This window comes from Lissotriton helveticus, chromosome 4_1 (assembly GCF_964261635.1).
Source record: "Lissotriton helveticus chromosome 4_1, aLisHel1.1, whole genome shotgun sequence".
NCBI classification, from domain to species: domain Eukaryota; kingdom Metazoa; phylum Chordata; class Amphibia; order Caudata; family Salamandridae; genus Lissotriton; species Lissotriton helveticus.
This window is the reverse complement of record NC_136063.1, coordinates 715,481,093-715,504,934: the sequence shown is the minus strand read 5'-3', so window position 1 is coordinate 715,504,934 and position 23,842 is coordinate 715,481,093. Positions and strand designations below refer to the sequence as shown.

The window sequence follows — 23,842 nt, the reverse complement described above, 5'->3', positions numbered from 1 at the left end:
TGAAGAAGTTAACATTTTAAAACAAATTACGAAAGGGTCCTTGTTCAATCCTCATCAGAAATATAACTGGCAGTGTTGGTGTTATCCATATTTAAAAGTATTTTCTCTACGGTTTTATCTAGTTCGTAGAGTCATATCTTTCAATTTATTTATGTTATATTCAGTGAGTGCTTTCAAAAGTGGCTTCAATGTGGCTCCGAGTGGCCCTTGGATGCTCCATGCCACAGAACAATGCCCCGGTTAACCCAGAGCGACCACCACATTACATGAAACCTTTGTGCACGAGGAGAGAGGCACTCACCATTGGGGTTCCACTGGTCTTCTCCTCCCAATAAAAACAAGAAGTTTTCAACTTCCACAACGCAATGATGAGCACTGTTATACGGCATGACTGCAAAAGAAAACACACACTTAATGTTAGCAAGCCCAAACTGTTGTTCAATGTACCAACTACACATAAATGGATGTCAATTAGCGGTACCAGGGACCGCATTTACAAGACATGATTGGCTCTTTGGAAACCCTGGCACTTCTCTTGTTATGGTTGTTCTCTGGGTCACGAAGGCAGCAACAGGAACAGAAAGTAAACAGGACTTCCTGTTTACTTTGTGTAGTTTCCACTCGTTGCCCTAACCCTGGCCATTAATCAGCAAATAGGCTTCATCAGCCTGTGATGTTATCGGGGTACAAATGGTGTAAGGCAAAATTTACTTCTATGAACATTTTTTACTCATGCAAACTACAAGCACTTAGAACAAATTTTAATAACCTTTTTAATTTTTAGCCAAAAGAACGAGGACTGTGAAACTGAAGAAGATAAAGCATAAACATTACCAACAATCAAAGATATCTGTGCCTACCACAGTGGCGTAACAAAACTTGAGGGGGCCCACCTGCAATCCCCCCTCCAGATTCAATCAGGAACTCTCCGGCCAGAGTACTTGTAGGAAGGTGGATATCTGACTATATGGTTACCCCCACTTTTTGCCTGGTGTTTTGCTGGTTTTCGACTTAGTTGGACTGGGTGGGACCCTGCTTTTCAGGGCCCCAGTCTATCTGCTTTCTCTACAAAATGGACTCAATGTACTTTAGGGACATACCAGATTGGTTTTATGGGTCACCCTTGTGAGCCCCTGTATAGTGTACCATAGGTACCCAGGTCATAGGTGCACCCTAGGCCCACCAGGGGCTGCAGCATGTATTATGCCACCCCTGGTTTGCCTTCCTAACTGACCCCACAGGTCTGTTTACACAACCTGGGTAAGGTGGTGTAATCACCCCTTACTTAGATATAGTATACCTATATCTATATATACATATAGACACATATACACCTATAAGTCACTCCTGTGGCAGGCCTTGACAATCCTGGAGGCAGAGTGCTTGGTTTTATGTGAGAGGGTGCCCTAGCATGAGCTGAGCCCCTCGGCATTTTCAGAACCATCTCCTTATAGCTGTTCTGTGATATAGCCATACCATATACTCTTAAGTGCATTATAATCCTCACGGTTATTGCTAACTTTGGTTTGGCTTTATCAAAACATGTCTTGTAAGGTGTCAAACACTTTGGAATACTACCCCCCTCCCCCACCTATCCTGGCGGCAGGGGTATCATTCCACCCTTCTAGAGGGAGAAGACATGTAGTTACTGGTTTACCCGGTTAAAGTTAAACAGAGCCCCAGTATTACAAAATGGATGCTGCTGTCACAGACACGAGTCTCCCCTCCTGCTGCTGTACGAAACTCTGGCAGGGGAGGCTTGGACAATAGGTTTCCTGCCCAGGGAGGTGCTAGCACCTCCCCTGACAGGCTCTTTGTGTATTGGGGCAGGGAGGGCTGCATTCAGTGAATGCTTTTCAGACACTGCCTGGGGCACACTAGGTGTTCCATGCATTTCCCAGTTTAAACCGGTTGCTGGGGCACTCAGCCCCAGCTCTGGCGCGAAAATGGACAAAGGGGAAGGGGTGTAACCACCCCCACCCCAGGTCCACCCCTAGGAGGGACCTTAAAGTTAGTCCAAACCCTAAACTTAGTATAAGTAAAGGATCCCAGTCCCTAGGACTTTAGATTACCCTGGACGAAACTCTGAAACATATATCCTGGACCTTCGACATTCCATTTTGACTGGAAGATGGAAGACATCTCCCTTGTAGTCAAGGAGTGACCACCCTTTTCAAACAGGCACCAACAGCATCTTTGCCGGTCTGCATTTTCGAGTCTCCCGCCGGATCCTGAAGAATCTGCGACACAGGACATGGACTTCCAGACATCTCTGACCCGACCTTCACTCACAGCAAAGCTGAGACCAGTGGCGGACACAAGAGACATGGGACCGGAACTCCTGGACATCCTGCATCTCTCACGTAGGTGTTCACCTTCCTGGCATGACTTCCCATCGTTTTAGTCAATGTCGCTCTCGCCCATCTATGCCTCTCTCTTGCGTCAATGCTCATCATTTCACTTCCCTCCTTTAAATATTCCCCCTTCTGTCACTGCCCACCTTGCCATCGCTTCCCATTTCCTGCCATTGCCTTTCGTTCTTGTCATTGTCCCTCATGCTGCCCATAACTCCTCCATTGCCCACCAGCTAATACATCTGAAATGCTGGTTTGCTGCGGTAGAGTCTGGAATGTGACAGGCTCTTACTTAACACCGCCCACCTTGCAGAAGCCTCAGGACTGCTTCCGGTTCCAATCTGGCTTCTGTTCTTGTTCGGAGTACAAGTCATATGGGTTTCTTCACAAGTAACTGCCAGAAGTAGGTCCCTGAACCACACTTGTTTAGTATTTTTTCTACCTTTAGGACATCCGCACTCGGAGGCACTGCTCTAATTTTTCTATGGATACTACATTAAAAGTTTCTAACTGTGATGGATGAAGAGCCCCACAGATTATCTCCTAAGGAACAAAATATCAACCATGCCTGTTTTGGACCGAATTTGCTCTGTGAACTTTCCTAGCGAAAACATAAAGAGGAATATATCATCTTGTTTTGACTCACAGCGATTACTCAGTCAAAACATGTACATTTAATGTGCATGTATCTTCAGTTTCTTGATGTTTACTACACATTTGACTCACTTGAGCACTGTGCCGTCACCTCCACCAATATACTGTTTATTTATAAAATGTTATGTGATGCTGAAACACAGTTTGAAGGAATGATTAAATCATGCTAATTGTGTACACTCTGAATGTTTATCTCAGTGGTGGTCATTACTTAAACTATGGGGTACACAATCATGTGTCATCAAATGTATGGATTAGGTTCGTAAAATGATCTCTGGGTCTAAGGATGATAATGTGGGAAAGACACGGACACTGAAACTTTAAGAGCATAGCCATGTGACGCCGCCAGTAATGGCTGGCCCTAATCAGCAACATACAAAATCAGGAACATGTGTGCTATCGCTGACCCTAATAACCAACATACATAAGCAGGAACATGCGTGCTTTTCTTAAAACCCAAGTGGGCATATCTAAAACAAGTGGCATCCATTAGTGGGGTCTATGTCACCCACCTCACTGCTTTTGCACTCCCTCTGTCTGACTTTGCACTTCCCAAACACATTAATCTGGGGCAAATGTTGCCTAGTGCCTTGTTGTAAACGTCCCCAATAGGATGCACTTGTGGACAAGAAGCAAGTGAAGGACCTTTATGCGATCAGAGATAGGCTTCCTATAGGGAAGCCCAATACATGAATGAGTCCCATGCAACAAAAAGAAGACGCATCCCCAAACCTGAATTCTAGAAGCGAAAACGAAACGAAGACACGTTCTCCTGTGATACATAACTTCAGTTTGGAACAGCAAATCCCACAAGAGATCATATTTGCTTCTTCACTCGTCCACTTCGAAAAGATGGTAAACATGCTTATCTTCAATGAGGACCTCATCTGCCAGCAACAAGGATGCTCCTAACTCTTTCAGATCATCCTTGTTTGCCTTCACCCCTAGTCAATTGTTTGCAGAATCCTGAAATGGTCCCTAACTTCCTACTTTGTAGAGTGATCCATTGCTCATTTGCTGGGGAAATCTGGCATATTTGGCTCAGGAAACCAGGGAATAGTTCCGGAAATTGCTGGAAATTACCTGATTCTTCATTAAGAAGGCATGCCTTTATTCATAAACCAGTAGTCAAGTCATGATTCTGAAACAGTGGGCCTGCCATAGTTCATAACCTGTCTGACATGCAATGTGTCAGATAACATTGGACAATATTTTGAGCCCGGTAGCCATGTCATCTTTTGGAGACTACAGAAAATGCTATGATTCTGGAGCAGGTGGACAAACTATGCCAGGCAGTGCTTCCAAAACGGATGTACCTGCCTTGTTCGAATGAGTGGGACAAGCAGTAGTCCTACAACTAGAGATAAATGTCATGCCTTTGAAACTGGGTGACAAGTTATGATTCTGAAATCCGAGGACTATATGATTCTGCAACAGGACAGGTTGTGATGGTGAATAGTGTACCTGGGGTGCTGTTAAACATTACTGAGGTATATGAGGTCATGCCCCCTTTTTCATTCCCTTTAGCGCTTCCCAAAGCCCTTTCATTCAGTCAAATGTAACAATGTAGCATTGTTGACTTCTTAAGAGAACTTCTCTTTCCATGTAAACCTTTGTACCTCCCACAGATAGATTGTGAGGCCATATGAAAATGTTTGCATAAAATATGGTTCTTTTATCTACTTCCTGTGACATCACTTCCTGTGATGCCATTATCTCAAAGGTCATTTTCGTGACCCTAGAGATTCTGGTGGCTTAGTGCTGGTGCCTTTTTGCTGTAACTGGTTAGAGACACAACTCTTCATCCACCTATGAATATTTACAGATAAAAACAAGCTGATTTTTCTGAGTGTATTTTAATTTAACTGCTGTTTTTTTTTTGCAATAGCAAATATTAAAACAATTGATCTTGCGAAGATGATGTCTTCCTTATGCAGATGGATATTTTTAGATGCTGGTTTTTAAAAGTGTACTTTATTCACACGTTTTAATAGTAGTAATCAAAAGAATGACGCAATAACCGCAAGGAGCCGGATTAAAACTGTAGTAAATACTATCATTATGCCACTGTGCGCCCGCTCACATGGAATGTTGTTTAAAGATTCTCAAATAAGGACTGGCAGAAGCATACACTGCATTTTTACTGCGCTGTTCCACGGCACGCGACACATGATCCGTGTATAAAACAGAATTATATGTTTCACTTCCAGTGTAATACAATGATATGATAAATGTAAGAAAGCACGGGATAAGCTTTCATATCATATAAAACTCTTTCAGGCCACTGGCACAAAATGATGTCCTTGTTCAACTCATCAAATGGCACCTTAAATCTAGGTGAGGACAAATGGGGGTGATGTGCACGCGCAGGCAGGGAACTTATTGCTTGACACGGATCAACAGAGCACTTAGGAAACCAGTGCAGTGGGAAATCAATATGACTCAGGGCCAGCTCCGACGCCATCCTCTGCTCGCCACTGCCAAAAAGGCGGGCTGCCTCGCGCCTGGAATTCTGCGGGTTACACAGCTCGCATCTCACTCGATTTATTATTTACTCTTACAGACTAATGCTGCGAGATATCGTATATTAAATGCACACTATAGGATTAAAAAAGGTTTTCTTCAAAATGTTGTTAAAAGAAAAGAACATCATTTAAATTGCGCAATGAAAGTCTTGTTTAATATCTAGCGTTGGTGTTTACGGCCACAATGCCTCAAATTTGAATTATCCAATGTTTACATTTTATTTTTATTCCTAATAGTGCGTATAGTGCAGACCTGGATGATAGGGTGGTGAACAATTTTACGGAGGCTGTTATTGTTGGGAGGGGGGGGGGGCTTCTCGAGAATGAGTTTCTGAAATATATATCAGTATATGGGTGTAGTTAATACTAGGTTAAGACTAGGACTAGGTTACAGAAACCAGGCTGTGATGACGAGGGGACTACGTAACTGTAGAGGATAGTGTTTTTTACACTTTCAAATTACAAACTGTTGTAATTTTGAGGCAGAGTGAAACAACAAGATTTGTTTTGGGATCACACACTTTTTTCTTGGGTTCTGAAAGGGGGAATAGAGTCCGGGAAGTAAAATGTCGGAATTTGTAAAGCGCACAGCTACCTCCACCGGAGGTGTCCCGGCGCTGTCCGTATACCGCTTAGGAACCCTTCCTGGCTTTCCTGAGAAATGTCCACTCCTGGGCACCCCCCAGGTGCAGCCAGGCATCCCAGCGCTTTTGCGGCCGTTGTGGAGACTAAGCAAGCTATTGCCCAGAGTTGCAGCGTGGGACCCATGATCAGAACAGGCACTGAGGCGGGAATATCCAGTCAGGGGAATTAATGAGCCGGAGACCCACCGAGGGGGGAATCGAACCCTGGTCCCTGGCCAGAGCTCTGCATCAAGGTCTGCCTGCTCTAACTGCTCCTGCTCGAAGTGGAGTAGAGACGTGCCCTTGGGATACAACAGGTGCTTATGTCTGTTTTATGGGCAGCTGGGGCACTTTCCTGTAAGAGAAGGGGACACACAGACTTGTGCAGCCCCATTTGCAATCACTACTGTGTATTTTCCAAGGCACACTAATTACAATCCGGAAACGTGAAGGTCACGTTCCCTCATTCTCCATAGGCTCATGGCCCCATCAAAATGAGGGAACGCTATTGCCCACGGGCTCACACCACAGTACCGATATGAGCAAAAAGCATTGAAGAGGATGTTGGAGTGTGCACTAGCTGTCAGTCATCCAAAAAGCAAGGCAAAGCTTAGTGTGCCTCTATTGATGCCCTCTGGAAGGAGGCATGGTGGGTCCGGCGACTCCTAAGGGACAGCCGCCTGTAGGTGCAGGTTGCAATAAGCTGCCTGGTCCCAATTTGCCCTGGGTGCACCCATTAAGGGTGCACACTGGTACAGACTAGGAACTAGTGCCTGGTTAGCCTTATGGTACTCAATCTTCAGGTTTAAGGGTCGATGAGAAGGTCATTAACTGACATATCAAGGAAAACCTGTGCTCCAAGTGAGTCATGTGCGACTTTTGCTGGGAGGACATTAGACTCTAAGAGCTTGCAGATGCCCCTCTTTTCATTTCTTTCATGTGCCCACATTAGGTTATCCTTCTGTTCATATGAGCTTGATGTAGATTTGGGACTTGCATACAAAGACCGACTTCATTAAATGGGTGAAGATCTTCTGTAAAAGGGCTATTACTGTTACACCATCTGATTGCAAATGTTAAAGATTCTGTACAAAAAGGAATCTGTAATGATAAATGCCCAAATCCTAAAAGACATGATGCTGCTGATCTTTGGCAACAGCAGCAACACATGGAGTGACTCCTGGTGGCCATCAGACCTAGAACCCACACCCACTCCCTCCAACCACATCAGAAACCCCCGAATCATCATTGACAACAAGCTCACCATGAAATCACAGATCAACGCCGTCTCCTCTGCCTGCTTCCTCACTCTTTGCATGCTACATATGATCTTCAAGTGGCTGCCACTGCACACAAGACACACTGTGACACAAGCCCTCAACACCAGTGGACTGGACTATTGCAATGACCTCTATGTAGTAATTGCTGCACACCTTTTACAAGGACTTCAGACCATACAGAAAGCTGCAGCTCAACGCTCAACCTCGGCATTCCTCGACGAACCCACATCAAATCCCACCTCAGGAATCTCAACTGGCTCCCCGTACAGAAGAGATGCCAATTGAAGCAGCTGCCCCACGTACACAAGGCTCTACACAACCAAGGACCCGCCTACATTAACCACCGCCTGAACTTCCACCAACTATCGAGAAGACTATGCTCCACTTCCCTTACACTTGCCCATACTCCCTGCATATACCGAAGCAGAAGTGGAGGACGCTTCTTCTCCCACATCGCAGCTAAGACCTAGAACAGCCTCCCTACGCACCTCAGGACCATCACTTCACTTCTGGGATTCCGAATGGCCCTCAAAACCTGACTGTTCGAATAAGCCTCTGGGGCCTGCAAGCGCCTAGATACTCTCTGGGTGACTAGCCACAATTTATAAATCCTGTTTGATTGAAGTAGTGGAAGAACGGATTCTCAAAGGATGGGACTTCAGAGTCCTGGAGGCTCATGTGAAGGGAATATATCCTTTGTCTCAACACAACAGTAACATTGCACAACTTTTATAAATTATGATAAAGGTGAGGAATGTGTTTTGTATTGAATTAGGAAGCATCATGAGGGCAAAACTCAAATCCTCTTCGATAACTTATGTAGTGGGCGATGACAATCAGAAGTGCCAAAACAAAATGCTGTTTTTGGCCATTCAGTGTGTTTCTTACAGTTCATTTACACCCTTTTCAATAGCGTGAGCATGTCAGTGCTGCTACATCATGTTCAAGAATGCCCTATTTTTGTTGCTAGAGTGCTCTCAAATCACATAGGAAATGGCAGTTTTTGGTTCTTATACTATCACCTTGGTGAGTTCTTTGGTTATGAAAATGGTGGAGATTAGATTATAGGAAGTGTGCAAGGTCGGACCTGCCTACAGGACAATCAGGCAGTGCCAGAGAGGCTGACCTGATAGATCAGTGAGTAGGCCAGTTTTTGGGTGGTTTGTAGGCCTATTTTATGATATGGTGGGATGGTTTTTCCTGTTGGTTTCCATGATATTAAAACAGACATTGCTTGCAACAAGCACAAATGCATGCAGTCTGCCATACCTTGCAAAATACCCTTACAAGGTGTCTTCACATGTTCTAAAATGCCCTATTTGTAAATGTGGGCCACTTTGTTTAGCTACCTGATTCGCTAATGGGGGGCACTTTTATTTTGGTGCCTGGGCCTATTTTCTGTCCCAGTCCTATCCCGAAAGAGTAAGTGAAGAGGGCGACTGATGACACAAATTCATTACATTTAGACAGCAGAGAGCTACTTGGGCTGCTGCCACACAGAGCAAACCCCACTCACACACATGCAAACCATAGAGCTCTCCGATACAAGCACACCTTGCCTCTCTCATAAGCACACACATACCTAATCACACAAAGACATATGCACACAGCTCACACCATTGCCTGCAGGATAACTCTCTGCTACAGACCCACTCCACCTTTCTCCATCACATTTACCAACTTTACACAATCTCATACAAACACATTTCATATATTTTACAAACAGCTGCACATGTCCTAGGCCTGATTTTCAGTTATTTTACAATGCATAAGACTGACTTATGCATCGAAAAAGTTTCAAGCTCCTCAGTTAAACCATTTTCTTCCTTCTCAAAGATTCAATGACCATTACAAGCATGTGGTTATGTCACTTAGGAGTCAGAAGTTTCAAACCGTATGCATTTTTTCCATCATTCATAAGAAGTGCCCTGAGGGCATACCTAGGAGAGTGTCATGGGAAGTAGTGGTTAGAGACATGCAATGTAATGATTTCAGCACCCATAGATTTTACCAACATTTGAAATGCAATTTTCACATATACCCTAAACTTATACCTAGGGGCCCCTGGAGTCATGGATTTGTCACTATGGACACATATTCCATCATCTGTTGCATAACATAAGGAATTGAACAAAAGCATTTCTAGCTCAAAGGGAACTAAATTTACTCAAACAAATGCTCCACGTAAAGTGCAGTGCAGTGTTGACAGAGGCACGCATGGCTAGACCACGCATGCCTCTACTACGCTGCCTAAACCAAGAATGCATCTGAACGACGCATTCCTTTACCACGCATGCCTTTACCACGCATTCCTTCACAGTGCAATTTCGTGGTAAAGGCATGACTGGTATAGGGATGTGTGGTAAAGTTCACACACTACGCCACCTGCCCTTAGCCCTAACAACTACCTTGTCCCCCGAGTTCACAATGTACCCCAACTCCACCCTGAATCCTTAAAACTAACCCGTCCCCTCCAGAGCCATAAAAACTTCTCTGACCCTCCCCTGAGCCCTACAAACTACCCCGATACCCCAAGCCCTAAAAAGTATCCCGACCGCACCCTGAGCCCTAAAAATGACACCGACCCTCCCCCTGAGCCCTAAAAACTACCCCGACCCCCAGAGTCCTAAAAACTACTTTGTCCCCAATGCCCTAAAAACGACACCGACCCTTAAAAACTACCCCCTACACTTCCAAAACTGAGCCGCAGCCTCACTTACCTCACTGCGTCCTCTCCCGATCATTCTTGTTCTTGGGCCCGCCCATTTCAGCATCTAGACCGCGCATTGCCTTAACCACGCATATGCGTGATTAAGTCATATGCGTGGTTAAGGCAACCGTGGCACAGTTGGCTCTGTCCGCGTTGTTCATGCCATTTCTCCTGTATGGATAATTTGCAGGGGCTAGCTAGTCACATTTCAGTTGCTGATTGCTACATTCAGGTATTAAAATGGCCTTAATGAAGGGAAATTTTTCCAGACAGCAATAATGTTCCCAACTGATGGACTGGACGAGAAGGGCTTTTGCCTGAAGCATGAAAAAAATAGCAGCCTATTTAAATAACATAAAAATGATTTGCTTTGTTAAACATGAACACTTATGTTCTAACATATAACCTTGATATGCAGAATAAAAAAAAACACGTTTTATTACAAGAGGTGTGCACATGAAGACTTCTTTCCGCTTAGTGCACCATTGTATATTCTAGACTAGCTATTTTGCTCTGAGAATTAGAAGGGAGCATGTTCATTAAACGAGGCTTCCAAGCAAGGCAACGTCAAATCAGTATTTGCTAGTGAAAAACAGTTTCAAGAGGATCTTTTCTTTCTTATGAAACCATTGTCAAATGCATAGCGCTAGTATGCCTTTTGCATCAATATCTGTTAAAAAGAAACATATCTCTATAATGAAGCCCCAGAATATACCGAATTCTGAAGGTTAATGCACACATTCTGGCTGCATAGTATACTTAACTCTGCACTGCAACATACTTTTATCCTACTTACACACAATTTCAGTGGTCCACTATAGTTGAATGAGTCATGCATAAGTAGTGCACAATGTGTGTGGAAACACCCTCTTTTTTGCATGGAGTGTGAAAGATGGAGATACATTACATATACAAAATGTCCTTGTGAAGAAAAAAGTGCGAAACATGATTAGTTTGTGGACCTTGTGTATAAAGGGTTCGTGACGGGTTCAGAATGAGAATAGGAGCTCGATATTACTTGGGATTCAACACCAAGTATAGCACTGAAGGGGTAGTTCTTGCTAACAACCGAGATTTTAAACAAGATTATCTGGGGCAGATTTACCAGCCCCTTGCGACACATTTACGCCGCCGTTGCGTCACTTCTGTGATGCAGCCGTGGCGTAAACCATGAGCCACATTGCGACTTATTTACAAAGTGACGCCTCTAGGTTGTAAAGCCCTACACCATATTAAACCTGCGTCAGGTTTAATATATGGAGAGGCAGATTTACAAGAAAGTGACGCATCTGTAAAGATGCGTCACTTTCCCTGCACCACCATTAGAAACCCTTGAGCCACTATGGATGCGCCGTATTTACAATACGGTGCACCATGGCGCAAGGATTGACAGATGCTTCAGAAATTCTGATGTGTCCGAAATTCTGACTCATCTGTTGACGCAAAAGTCACGCATTGCTGGAGTCATGTCGCAAGCACGACGCAACCCCAGCAATGCAGGGGAGGCCTATCATCATTGTACTGCGTCACACCTTATGCCTGCTTCAAGCAGGCGTAAGAATTTGACGCAGTGGCGCCCTAGAAGTGGCGCAGTGAAATCTTGTAGATTTCACTGCGTCACTTCTACGAGGCTTTTTTGCGTTGGAGCCCCCACCCTGCATACATTATACCTGACGCAGGTATGTGACGCAGGGCTCCCTAGATGCGTTAAGTTGAAAATGGGCCGCATTTTTACGCTGCTGCTGCGTCACGAAACGTGACGCAACAGCGGCGCAAAAATGTCATATGGGGCTTGTAAATGTGCCCCGGAGGGTGGGCGTTCAGTAGGAAAAATCCTCATAAAAGTGACGCAGTGCACTTTTCAGAGGCCGCTGCAGCGAAACCTTACGCTGAGTGGCGCAGCACATTAGGTATGGGCGGTCCCTTAACATTGCTGGAGTTGCGTTGTGCTTGTGACACGACTCCAGCAATGCGCCGCCCTTACGCCATCAGATGCGACATGCATCTGTCTATCCCTGCGCCATGGTGCGCAGCACTGTAAATGCGACACATCTGTGGGGGCGTAAGTGTAGAATTGAGTGTTGCATCGATACTGGCGCATCCCTGCTAATATGTAGGGATGCACGAGTCCTTCTAAATCTTCCCCTCAGCAGTTAGATCTTGATTAGGAGTTGGACCGCCAAACTTGGGGTGGAGGTGCGGTGGCAGTTGGGGACCACAGCACCAGTGGTCCAACTGTTGTATTACAAGTAAAATGGTTGAACCTCCAGAGAGCCGCCAGTCTGAGGCCACAATATGCTTGATGGTGTGGTTGGGGCACCGCCAACCATATTATGAATTTCCTCACTGCCCTCCTCTTCATGGTGGTGAGTCAGCCATAAAAAGGGTGGTGGTGAGGAAACTTAGGGGGTGCTACTGGCCCCCCTGGTGCCTCAGTGCATGGGGGGGCAAATGGTGTGCCTCCCTGTCTTTTTACACTCCCGGTTCCAGCACTGCATGGATTTTACAGTCCAAGCCTTGCGGGAATGCCCTGTGGCTGTCCAACATTGCTGCCTTTCTAAGGCTCTCCTATTAGCCTTTCAAAGGCAGCACCGTGGGCCAGCCACCACAGGACCGCCTAACCGGATTACAAGTACTAATCCAGTGGGTGGTCGGCAGGTGAGTTTGGCAGGGTGGGAGCAGGCGGTGCCATGCCTCCCCGCTCCCACACCGCCAAATTCATAATCAGGCCCTTACTGATTGTACTTCTAAAAAATATACTTTAAAGAGAAGGAGGTCTGCAAGGCAACCTTTTCTATCCATTTTGTAAAAAAAAGCATTTTAAATTAAACAGACTCTTCAATTGAATGCAACAAAACGGTATTTCCATCTCGGATGGTGAGAGTATGAATGATGCGGCTATGCTGCTTATCTCTATTACCAAGGAGGGGATGTTGTGAATTCATAAATACAATTTCACACTTTTCTATTGGGAGAATTTATAGAATTTAAAAAATGTGTGTATATTTACTTGAGAAATGTTTTTTAATTCATGATAATTTATATTATTAAGTGGTACCAGTTAGTGGACACATGCCATTCGTCATTTCTTTGGCTATGTAATGTGTATTTGTTTCTTACATTAGACCAGTCATTATTAGTTATTGTAGTGGGATGAACTCAAATATTGCTTGATTATTTTACAAAAATAGTTGATTTATGGGAAAGATTTGCTTCTTCTACACAGTGTATTAAGCCATTCTCTGTGTCACTGGATGTCTCTCATTCGACATGGAACACCGGGGTATGGCGAGAAGTGTAAGAAGTCGTGCATGTCTCTAAAGGGTTTGTGAACTGGGTATTGAGTTGTAAAGCTCTACTGCATATAGGAATATGCCTAAGTATCAGGAGATTTACAAGATTTTAACAAATCAGGCCTTCACGTCTTTCTTCCCCATAGTGCATCAGCTTTTAGTTAAATACACCATTTCCCCAGCACACAAACACTCTACTTCACTCACATTTCTTCTGCCAATGTCCATCTCATGCAGAACTTACTGGTGTGCCTCACTTACTTTCCCAGTGACTTGATCCAGTGGCGTAACGAAAGTTAAGGGGGGCCCCTGCTAGGTACATGGAGGGGCCCCCGCTCCGGATTTAATCCGGAGCTCTCAGGCCTTAGTACTGTGCTGAGGGGGGCCCCTGCAGCTTGGGGCCCCCCCGCACTGCGGGGTTTGCGGGGGCCTGTGTTACGCCACTGAATTGATCAGTGCGGCCTGTCTTGCCTTGGAGTAGATATCATAAATCTGTTATCTAATAAACTGAAATGTGTCACTGATGTACCCTTTTTGTACCTCAGGGTGCAGAAATGGAGGAGCTGGGCCGTGCTTCAGAAAATATGGTTCCTTATCTCTGGCCTGGTCAATGTATTATTGAAGCCAACCATATATTCCATGCAGCAAACCTCAGAGTTTGCCAAAAAAGTTTGGTAGCGCTGGAATTATAGTGTGTGTGTGGGCGCCTAACGAGTAGGAAGAAACCAGGCACTCTTGTGCACACACAGGATCACAGCTCTTTCTCCGACATACCACAAAGCCAGACACCAGGAAGTCAGAATGAGAGCTTCAGCTCCCTTCTATCTTCTGTTGGTGTAGAACATTATAAAGATTTATTCCCTGTCTTTTCAACTAAAAAAAGTTAAACTTTGCCAAGAAATTTGGGAAAAACTAGGAGCGATGGATGATGAATTCTTTTGGACCAAAGGTTGCTCTCAAATTAAGGACTTCTTCTAAGGAAGCAGTACCCTTATGTAATGAGACATTTTGGCCTTTACCTGTATAGTATCCCATCAGACAGAACGGTCTACCTCACAGCGGCCAATGGGGGAGACATACTCTGCCTGTGAGACCTGGGGAAGGTTTCTGGCTAGTTGTTGTCTCCTGCATCCTATTAACCCCAGTCTCTTGTTGAAGGGCATTTTATTGGCTTTTGGTGTAGGAACGAATCCATTTTAATGGCAATGGATTTGTAAAACAAATTCAAATGAGAGTTAATTTTACTACAGCAGCAAGTTATTAGCACGTGGATAGGACTTTTCAATCAGACATCAATTGTACTGACATGCTGAGGGGAAAATCCAACTAACTAAGATGTATACTAGTTTGGGGACATTATTATAAGACACTGCTCTTCTTTAAAGATTTCCACTGAAAGAATACATCCCCCACAGGAAACCAAGCAAAGAAAAAGGGAAAACGTTACCACTGACCAGAAATAGTTTGATTCTAACTTTTCACCAAAGGGTTGGAATTCTGGAAGTTGTTGGTTGGGGCCTTGAAGCAAGTAGTTTGCACTGTGGCACAATAATAATTTTCTTTGCATCCTTTTACTGTCTTGGAGATTTAAATCAATAGCATGAAACATTGTGACTGCAGGTCACTTTGCTGGATTTGAACCTTTTGGAAAGTAAAACTAGAAAATACCATAAGAGATAAGATAAAATTGTCAACTAATTTCAGTAACATATGGAAACACATTTCAAAAATAGTCTTATACTAAATTAAATAATTCCTAGTCACCAATTTAATGCCTGCACTCTAATGCATTTTACAGCACTCTCAATGACCTCTTCTTGAAAAAGTACTACTGATAGGTGCTTCTGATTTTGCTGTGGGTATTAACAAACTTTTGGCAGACACATTGCCACATTAGATATAACCAGAAATATACTCCCATCTAGGTCTGGTATGAATCTGCAGCCAAGGGAAAATGGACTGGTAACACCTCACAGCGTTGTGGCGGTTTATGAAATAGGTTTTTTTTCCTATGAGGAAATAAAAATGTCTCAGTGGGGAAAAACACATAAAAAAAACAAATATAATTTCGTTTAAGTGGCACATCCTTTCTTGTGTGGTGGTACATCTGCTACTATTATGTATGTGAAAAAATGCTCACATTCCAGAAGTCAGGAATGAAGAAATTAATTCCTCAACTAATCTTTGGAAACTTACTGTCACACGTTCTCAGGAGTACTCCATACTTATCTTGTGAATTAAACAAAGTTAATTTACTTCACAGAAGGAAACAAAAAAGAGTAAATCTGAAATTATTTTTAAAACAGGTCAAACGTGTTGAGGCAACCATTCACTTTTCTGCATTGGAGGGGGTGATGGCCCCAGTGCGGCCGAACTATATGCAAAGACCTGCGTCAATTAATGCCTCTAGTTCTGAACAATGGCTCCTTCAGAAGAGACCGAGAAGGCAGGTACATACACAGACAAATCGTGCTTATTTGCACAAAATGCTATTTAACTCAATGTTACCTATCATAGTGGTGTCCTATTCCTTTCTGTAGAAATGAGTGATGTTTTATGGTAGCAAAAAACATAGAATGTACGTATTTTTGCCTATGTAGCAACAACCTGCCTTTCCAAAAATCAATAAAAGTTCTGGACTAGTTACAGCAAAGCCCATCCACTTCTTCATTTTCACAAGGATCCTTGGTTTTCATACTGTAGCTTTTTTCCCTAATCCTGTGCTAAATTAACAACCCAAGCCACATTTACGGTGTCCTGTGATTCTGCTTCACTTCCAATGTGATTTAATTCGAATATTAGTCATATTTACAAGGCCTGAGCATGGTGTCAATAGCTGAGCTATGGATAAGGGGGAGAAAAAAGTGGATTTCTCTGAAAGATGGGAAGTGGGGAATAAGTTGTGCTCTTTGCTCAGAGCGCGGTGCGCGGCGTGAGCGCCTAGCGTGTCAGTCAGTGAGTTAGAGGGAAAGGGTAAAGAGAAGCTAATCAGGATGAAATGAGATTAAAGGCTGTCTAATTTTACAGCAACTGTGATCCATCAGGCACTGTGGAAGTGACAGTGGAAATGAATGATGGAGACAGACAGGTGGGGCTGTACATTTCACTGATTTATCCTCAAATGCACTGGGTCTTTTTTTATTGAGTGAACATGACCGCATTTATCATGACTGTCATCTGAACCCACTTCCCTCCATTTAAAAAGGTCACTTTACTGGGAGAGGCACTTTCCAAACAGGTCTGAAGTCCAATAACAAACGCTGGGAAGGTGCCAACATGAGGACTTTTAACTTAAATGACAAACTTTCCACAAGGGAAGAGAAACAGGACTCTAGTGTTCCATAAGTTAAAGGCTATAAAGGAATGTTTGACAGTATCTGCATTTTCTATTTCATCAAGGGCTTCAGATACTGAAGCCTGTGAAGATAAGTGGCCTGTCGAAACCTTCACAACACGACTGCGTTTGTTTTTAAATTTCAGATAAATATGCCCGTGACCGGTCATTATGAATTCATTTGGTATTCTTTATAACATCATTAATGTTGGTTGATTTCATTACTCTAATTCCAGAGTAATTCAACACTAATTTCGATTTTAATTGATATGCCATTATTTTAAAGTGCTACTGAAATAATTATAAGCTGGTTAAATGTTTCATGCGATTCGTCAGAGTTTCTCATGAAAACACAAACTCAATCAAGCGTAATTTGCATAAAGCTGTAACACGACACACCGCGTGTAGTCAAGATCTTCGCGAGAGGTCACGGTTGCGTAATTTGATCATATAGAATGCTGCTATTGGCTCACTACTCAGGAATACGGGTCTTATTCCAAGAACTATACTCATGGCAGCACTGCAAAGCAGAGTTCAGATAATTCACAGAAACTATTACCTTATTTGTAGAAGGATTTTATGTGTGAAAATAACAACTGCGGGTTGTTGTCCACAGAGCCGTTCCAAGTAACTTTGCTTACGTCACCAAAGAACCCTGAGGAGGAAAATATTCACTTGTTGATGCTTAGCTATGTACAATTTTCTGCTCCATACACGCCTTTAAGTGTTTTCTTTTTCCCCTTGAGTGTTCTTAACAACAAGCAAAGGTGAGGAAAGTTGTCAAGGGGCCATATTAAACAAGCATTTGCAATGCACTAGGTCTCGCATTTACGCAATTTCGAGCTATTGGCATTGTAAATGACAATGCCTTTTATTTTTGTTTTGGTTTTTAAAACATAAATAAAAGGCATTGTCATTTACAATGCCAATAGCTTAAACTCTCGCAAATGCAAGACCTTTTGCAAAGCAAATCCTTGTTTGTACAACACTTCTCAGGAGGGAGTTTGTGTCTACTATTGACATTTAAATATATAAACAATTTCCTAGAGTAGACATTTTTACAAAATGCTGTTCTGTTCCTTGAACATGCCCAAATAAAGCCTGCATTTGGATACAACGCCTTTCCTGCAGCATGGCCCCTTTCAATCATCCTATTTCAAATGTACATACACAATGCCTCAGTTCTTGTCCTTTTTGGGTTCCAGGCTTTCCATGGTGCTCATTATTATCTTTTATTGTCGTTACCTCAAATTAGTAGGTTTAGTATTCTAACTCTTGTCCTAGCTCATTTGTGTGGTCAAGCCAATATAGGTTTTGTTAGCGATCAAAGTTCAATTCCAAATTTTTCCAAACTAATTGTTTCGAGCTGTAAGTTTCAAATAAAATGCTTTCCTAGCTCAGTGTACCATTGTTCTAGTTCCTTACAATTAGTATTAGAGCTCATTATTTGGCACTAGAATGCATAAAGGGGTCCCTCAGAGATACAACCAATGACAATGACCTTCATTGGGACTTTTTGAACAGTGAAAACTGATACAAAGGTGTTGCTGATTGTTCTTAGTACACAGAACGTGATCTAGATATTTCACTCGACTTCTTAATTTGGTTTTGGGGCTGGAATGATTGGTGTTACGTTTGTTCCTTTCTTGTAAGTGACCAATGAGCTAATACAAGTGATGGACTGCAGCTCTGGGTTTACTCACAGTTCCTTCCAAGCAAAGTTGAACACTTTCCATTACCACTTTGGGATTTTACAATAAGACACTGACAATGGTACTTATTGATTAGTTTATGTGCGAATTATTTCGTTTTGTTATTTTATGCAGCTTAGCTATGTTGCCTGTTTGCCACTTGGAGAGCTTCTAGACCCTGGAGACCCTGGAGCACAGTGGCAGCTGGCATCTACTAAGGGGAGGCGGGCAAATGGATGGGTGCGCGCCCAGGCAGACAAAAGAAAGAAAGAAAAACACTTACCGGATCGTGAAGAATGACGTCCTCCTTACTCCGACCTCTTCTGCCGTGGACTGCAGGGCAGGCCTCAGAAAGCTCCCTAGACTGATCCTGGCCTGCTAATGTTCTGTTAACCAGCATGTGAGCAGTGCCCTCATTGGTGGGAGCGGCCTCTCTTGGTGCTTCGCAATGCACTGGAGCCCTGCACTTGCTCTCAACCTAGCTGTCTTAAGACAGCTGGGTTGAGAGGTTTAATGTGGCTGGCCGTCACAAGACGGCTGGCCAATGCGCACTTTAAACCGTGCAAAGGCAGCCCTCAGCCCACCACTCCTCCCTGCTGTCACTCAGCAGGCCCTACCCGTCTTGACGCACAGTTTAGGATGATGAAAAATAAAATTCTAATGAATCACGATTTTATTTTTCATCTCTGGGGCTTTGGGTGGCACTTAAGTGGAGCAACTCTTCTCCGCTCCAATGGAGAGAGTGTTAGAAAGAGGCAAATATGGGTTTAGGAGCAAAGACAGGAATCGCATATGAGGTTTCTTGAGCGAGACAGGGAAAAGAGGACTGTGTTGTTTCAGAACCACACAAAAGCCTGAAGCGAGGAAGAAAGGCAGTTCAGAAGAGGAAGGTTGAAAAAAATGTGAAAACAGAAAGAGGAGAGGGGTAGCAGCATGGGGACAACGAACTATAGGGTCTGGTAGGGCTCAAAGCACAGATGTGGAGAGTAAGTGCAAAGGGAATGTTATGAGCAAATATGGGGGTAGGACTAATAAACAGTGTAAAATACACTACGGGTAACTAGTGTTTGGAAACTAACCAATTTTCCCTTTGCTCTCTTTTGCCAAAAGCACAATAGCAAGATACGTACTACTTTAAAGCTTTTTATGTCATTAGTTTTCTACTGATTTCAGACTGCAAAGTAGCTGAGGCTTGTTTACAAATAATGATATACGTATTTCACAATTCAAACCCAATTGCCTCTTGATGTTTGATTACTGTGCGTTATTATCAGCACTGACAGATACCACGTATCAGGGGTTAGACTAACGCATTTTAGTGCTGGCGTTCACAGCACTGCACTCAAACCTTATTTCATGCACTACTAACTCCTACCAGTATGGCGAGGCACTGCAGGCAGCTCCATTATAGTAAAGATACCAGCCTGTGCGCATGCTGTGAGCGGCTGCCTCGGGCAATAATAGCCTGCAAGGCCCAGGTCGAGTAGAGGTGACTCGTTGCTCATAGAGATGGCCCATGCTGCTGGCATAAAAGTTGTTACTTTGTAACTTCCTTCATAAACAAATAATCTGTGGCCTCTGGGCCGTGTTAATAGTCTCTCTCTCATGTTAAAACCATAAAAGGGGTCCTGGCCCTGCCTCAAGTGGATCCGGCGCCTTCTCTGTTCGGTGTCCAGGATTGCTTAGTGTTTTTTTTCCAACCCTTTTCCAACCCTAACAGGGTGTGCTGCGTGTCAATCACAAGTGCCCGCTAGGGGCTGTGATGGTTGCTAGTGCGGTGTACAGCAGTATCATCAACTCCGCTCCCAGGGTCCCACCTCCCCCTAGACATTTTGCTGCATATTGCTGACTTAAGTTGAGTCAACAAAAACGTAGGGAGACTAACCTAGTTAGGCAGTATGCAAGTGACATCACGGTGTGCGACATCACGATGTGTGATGTCACGGCACATGACATCACGGCGCATGACATTACATGTGGCATCACAGGAATTGACATCATAGGAAGTGGCATCACAAGCCAGGAGTTTAATGTGTAGGTGTGATGTAAAGCGCTCTGACACTCTGCTTTGGGATGAGTAACGCTATACAAGAAAAAATAGTGGTACTTAAATTATTTCAACGCCTCCTTAGATGTAGTAAGCGCTATATAAATTACATTTAATATTATGTAATTACTGGGAGAGACAAACACATCTGACATTCTTACAGTGCATGCATATCTAGTAAACAGAGCCTGAACAAAGTGAAAAGCTGTCTCTCTTAAGTATGTGTGAAGTGCTAACCTTTGTTTCCCCTCTGCTGCATTTGCTTCTAGGTGTGAAACTCCAGACTGCTCCCAGCCAGGAGACTGGAACAAAATGAGGCCTGATGACCTCTCAAATTCGGCCTTTGTTATGGGCCCAGCAGGAGTCTGCACTAAGACAGCCCCCTCCCCGCCGGCAAGTTGTTGCTTGCTGCAGATTGAAAGCCGACAACGCGCAGGCGCTGCTGAAAGTGTCCTGGTGTTTGGTAGTTACACCGGGGCGACTTCAGCACATTATTTAGTGGGGCCAACTTCTTGGCAGGGTGGACGGTGTTCACCCTATGAAAATAGTGGGTGGACGCCATTCACCCGCGTGGACCCCCGACTCATGCCCTGACAAAAACCCACTGGTGCCCTCTTCTGGTCATGAGACACATGTGTACTGGGATACCCACCCAGTCTGTGCAGCTGCACACCTAAAAGCTGCAGTGCTGCACAAGCCTGGGGACTCACAGTAGCAGCGCCTAGCAAGCACTCAAGCAGGCAGCCTCTGAGCACTTTGCAGCAAAAAGAGCTGCAGTAACCTTAAGGCACATCATCTGATGCCAGCCCTGGCAGGCCTCTGCCAACAATAATCAACACCACATCCGGTAGCCACCCGCCTGATCAGAAGAGGCCTTGTCTACTGGCGTGGCTGCTGAACCTGCCCTGCCACTCCGCATTCTCTCGGATAACAGCTGTTTCAAGTCCTTTTAGGGCTTATCTTTCCTCAAAAGGAGTCAGTTTCTGATATGTATCTCTTTCCATGGGCTTCACTGCGTGGTTTTACTCGTGAGAAAGTCTAACTCGAAGTGTCACTCATTTGGCCGCAGAATGTAACTCATCCGTACTCCGGAGCCGTGGAAATGTTACACATAGACGATCTGAAAATGTGGCAGCTGTTTGAAAGTGTGCAACATAATTTATCGAACGGTAGAGATAGCCAAAGCTTTATTCCTGAGTCGTGCAAAATATAAACAGGCTTCTAACCCACTGAGCAATCTCTGCAGCCAATAAAATGCAAAAAGAGAAAGTAGTTTCATCTAAAAAAAAAAAAAGCGCGATGAGCAACCAGCCATGGCATCAAGAACGCTATGGCTGTCTGCACACTCTCAGTCATTCGTTGTTTAATATGTGCTTGCATTTTAGCTGTCAAATCATTTTCTTCAGGGTTCGCACCGTCTTGGAAAATGTAAGATATGAAGGCGGTTCTTAACAGACCTTCAACGTGTAGGTCATGTAGACCATGTAAGACGTTTTTATTTACCGTCGATCAAGATATTTAAAAAAAAATGTATATATATATATCGTTGGTTTGCAAGCCAGGATCCCTTTGAAGTGCTTCATCGTTCCCGAGCTTTTTCCACTTGCAGTTTTAAAAAAGGCCGCAAGGTGGCGCATAGCGTGCACATTGATGGCATCTAATGTTTTCTTGTTCATAATAACCTAAAGCTATAGGATGATATCTCCGTTTTCTTTATTGGCCAAAGCCTACTTCAAAACAAAACTGCAATTCAATGAGAAAATAATGATAGTGTCCAATATTATGTGGCTCTCATAAAATCTCCTCACAACTGATTGTTCTTTGAAGGAATAATGGCACAACCTTTATATAAAATCCTGCATATTTACGTTTGTTTCTTTTTCCAGGCACATTTGTGGAAGTTAAAACAGTCCATCTAACCGACCTCTCCTCTAGCAGATCAGACACGGTGGATTTAAAGCTCTCTAGGACACCACCAGATCGTCTACACAGATATGTTCTTCGCCCTTCCCCACCTTTGAGCCGCTTACCATCAATTGGTCTAGCACAGGATGGAGGCCCATGTATGTCCTACTGTGTCCCACACACTCTTGAACAGTCTTCCTCCTGGCCCGAGAGTGTTAACTAATCGCCTACAATTGAAGAAAAGTCCTTGAAAGCTGGATTTCATCTGCCGTCATAGCGTCCTCGATTCCACCATGTTTAATTCAATTGCTCCAGGGTCTGGTTACACAAAGAGTGACTCTGTCACGCTTTAGAAAACCATATTTTATTCTAGTCTATTCCGTTACTAAATAATAGCTGCTGCTAATGAGCTGAGCAGGTAAAAATGATATGGCTAGGAAGAGTTGTGATTGCAAATTGAACACGGTAAAAACCAGACAAGTGTATCATTATAATCTTTGAAGAACAAAATGCAAAACAAAGCATCTTCTACCACCATTTCCTTCAAAAAGACTTACTACTATACTGGTGGTACAAGGGCATGAAGATTTGAGGATATTTCAGGGCAGGGCAAACACTCATACACTCTGCTTTGGATGAGGGCAGAACCTCGGCACTGATCCTACTGGATCTCAGGGAGGCCTTCGACATGGTTTCCTTTTCCACAGGATTTTGCAACATCGGCTAGAGGAGATTGGGGTCAACGCAAGGCCCTGGCCTGGTTCGCGTCTGTAAAATTTAATAATTAAATAAATGATGAAAGGTCCTTGCGTTGCTTTATCCAGATTTATTCTTAGTCATCAGGAATTGATGTACAGGATATAAACAAGAATTTTATTCAGTAAAGTCTAAGATGAATCCCCACCGGGAGCAACAGGTAGCTGCTCAGCTTCAGATGTAATCAACTGTCATTTCAAACATACACACCCAGCACTCTATGTGACATCATAGATCTATGCTGAGGTAATTATAATCAACACTAAAGAAGGACAGAAAGAAAGGAAAAGCAGAATGCAACACATCTTTCCCCTTGAAAGAAATAAAAACAATAAAAATAACAACAAAATAGAAAAGATAAAAACATCAATAGGTGAAAGTATGAAAGGAAGTAACGTAAATAGATAAGATAAAAATATTAAAAGGTGAAAGTAAGAAACAAAATAATAAATCCACATGAATGGAAATAGAAACAACTACAAAATAAGAAAAGGTAAAAACATTAAAAGGTGAAAGTAAGAAAGTAAGTACCGTCACTTACAACATAACAAATCCACAAGAATGGAAATATATGGATTAGGTAAAATACATATGAATTCCTCTAAAAACATTAGAGCATTTAAATGTTTCATAACAATGAAAAACATTGGAGCATTTAAATGATTCATAT

The 23,842-nt window shown here is 43.5% G+C and overlaps 1 protein-coding gene across 1 annotated transcript in view; it reads right to left on the bottom strand.

Annotated features, from left to right (window-relative positions):
- KLHL14 (kelch like family member 14) overlaps window positions 1-23,842 on the bottom strand; it is a 165,230-nt gene that overhangs the window by 48,853 nt on the left and 92,535 nt on the right. The window contains exon 4 of the mRNA XM_078685674.1: window positions 302-391. Within this exon, the coding sequence (XP_078541800.1) occupies window positions 302-391 (90 nt within the window). The remainder of the gene's footprint in view (window positions 1-301; window positions 392-23,842) is intronic.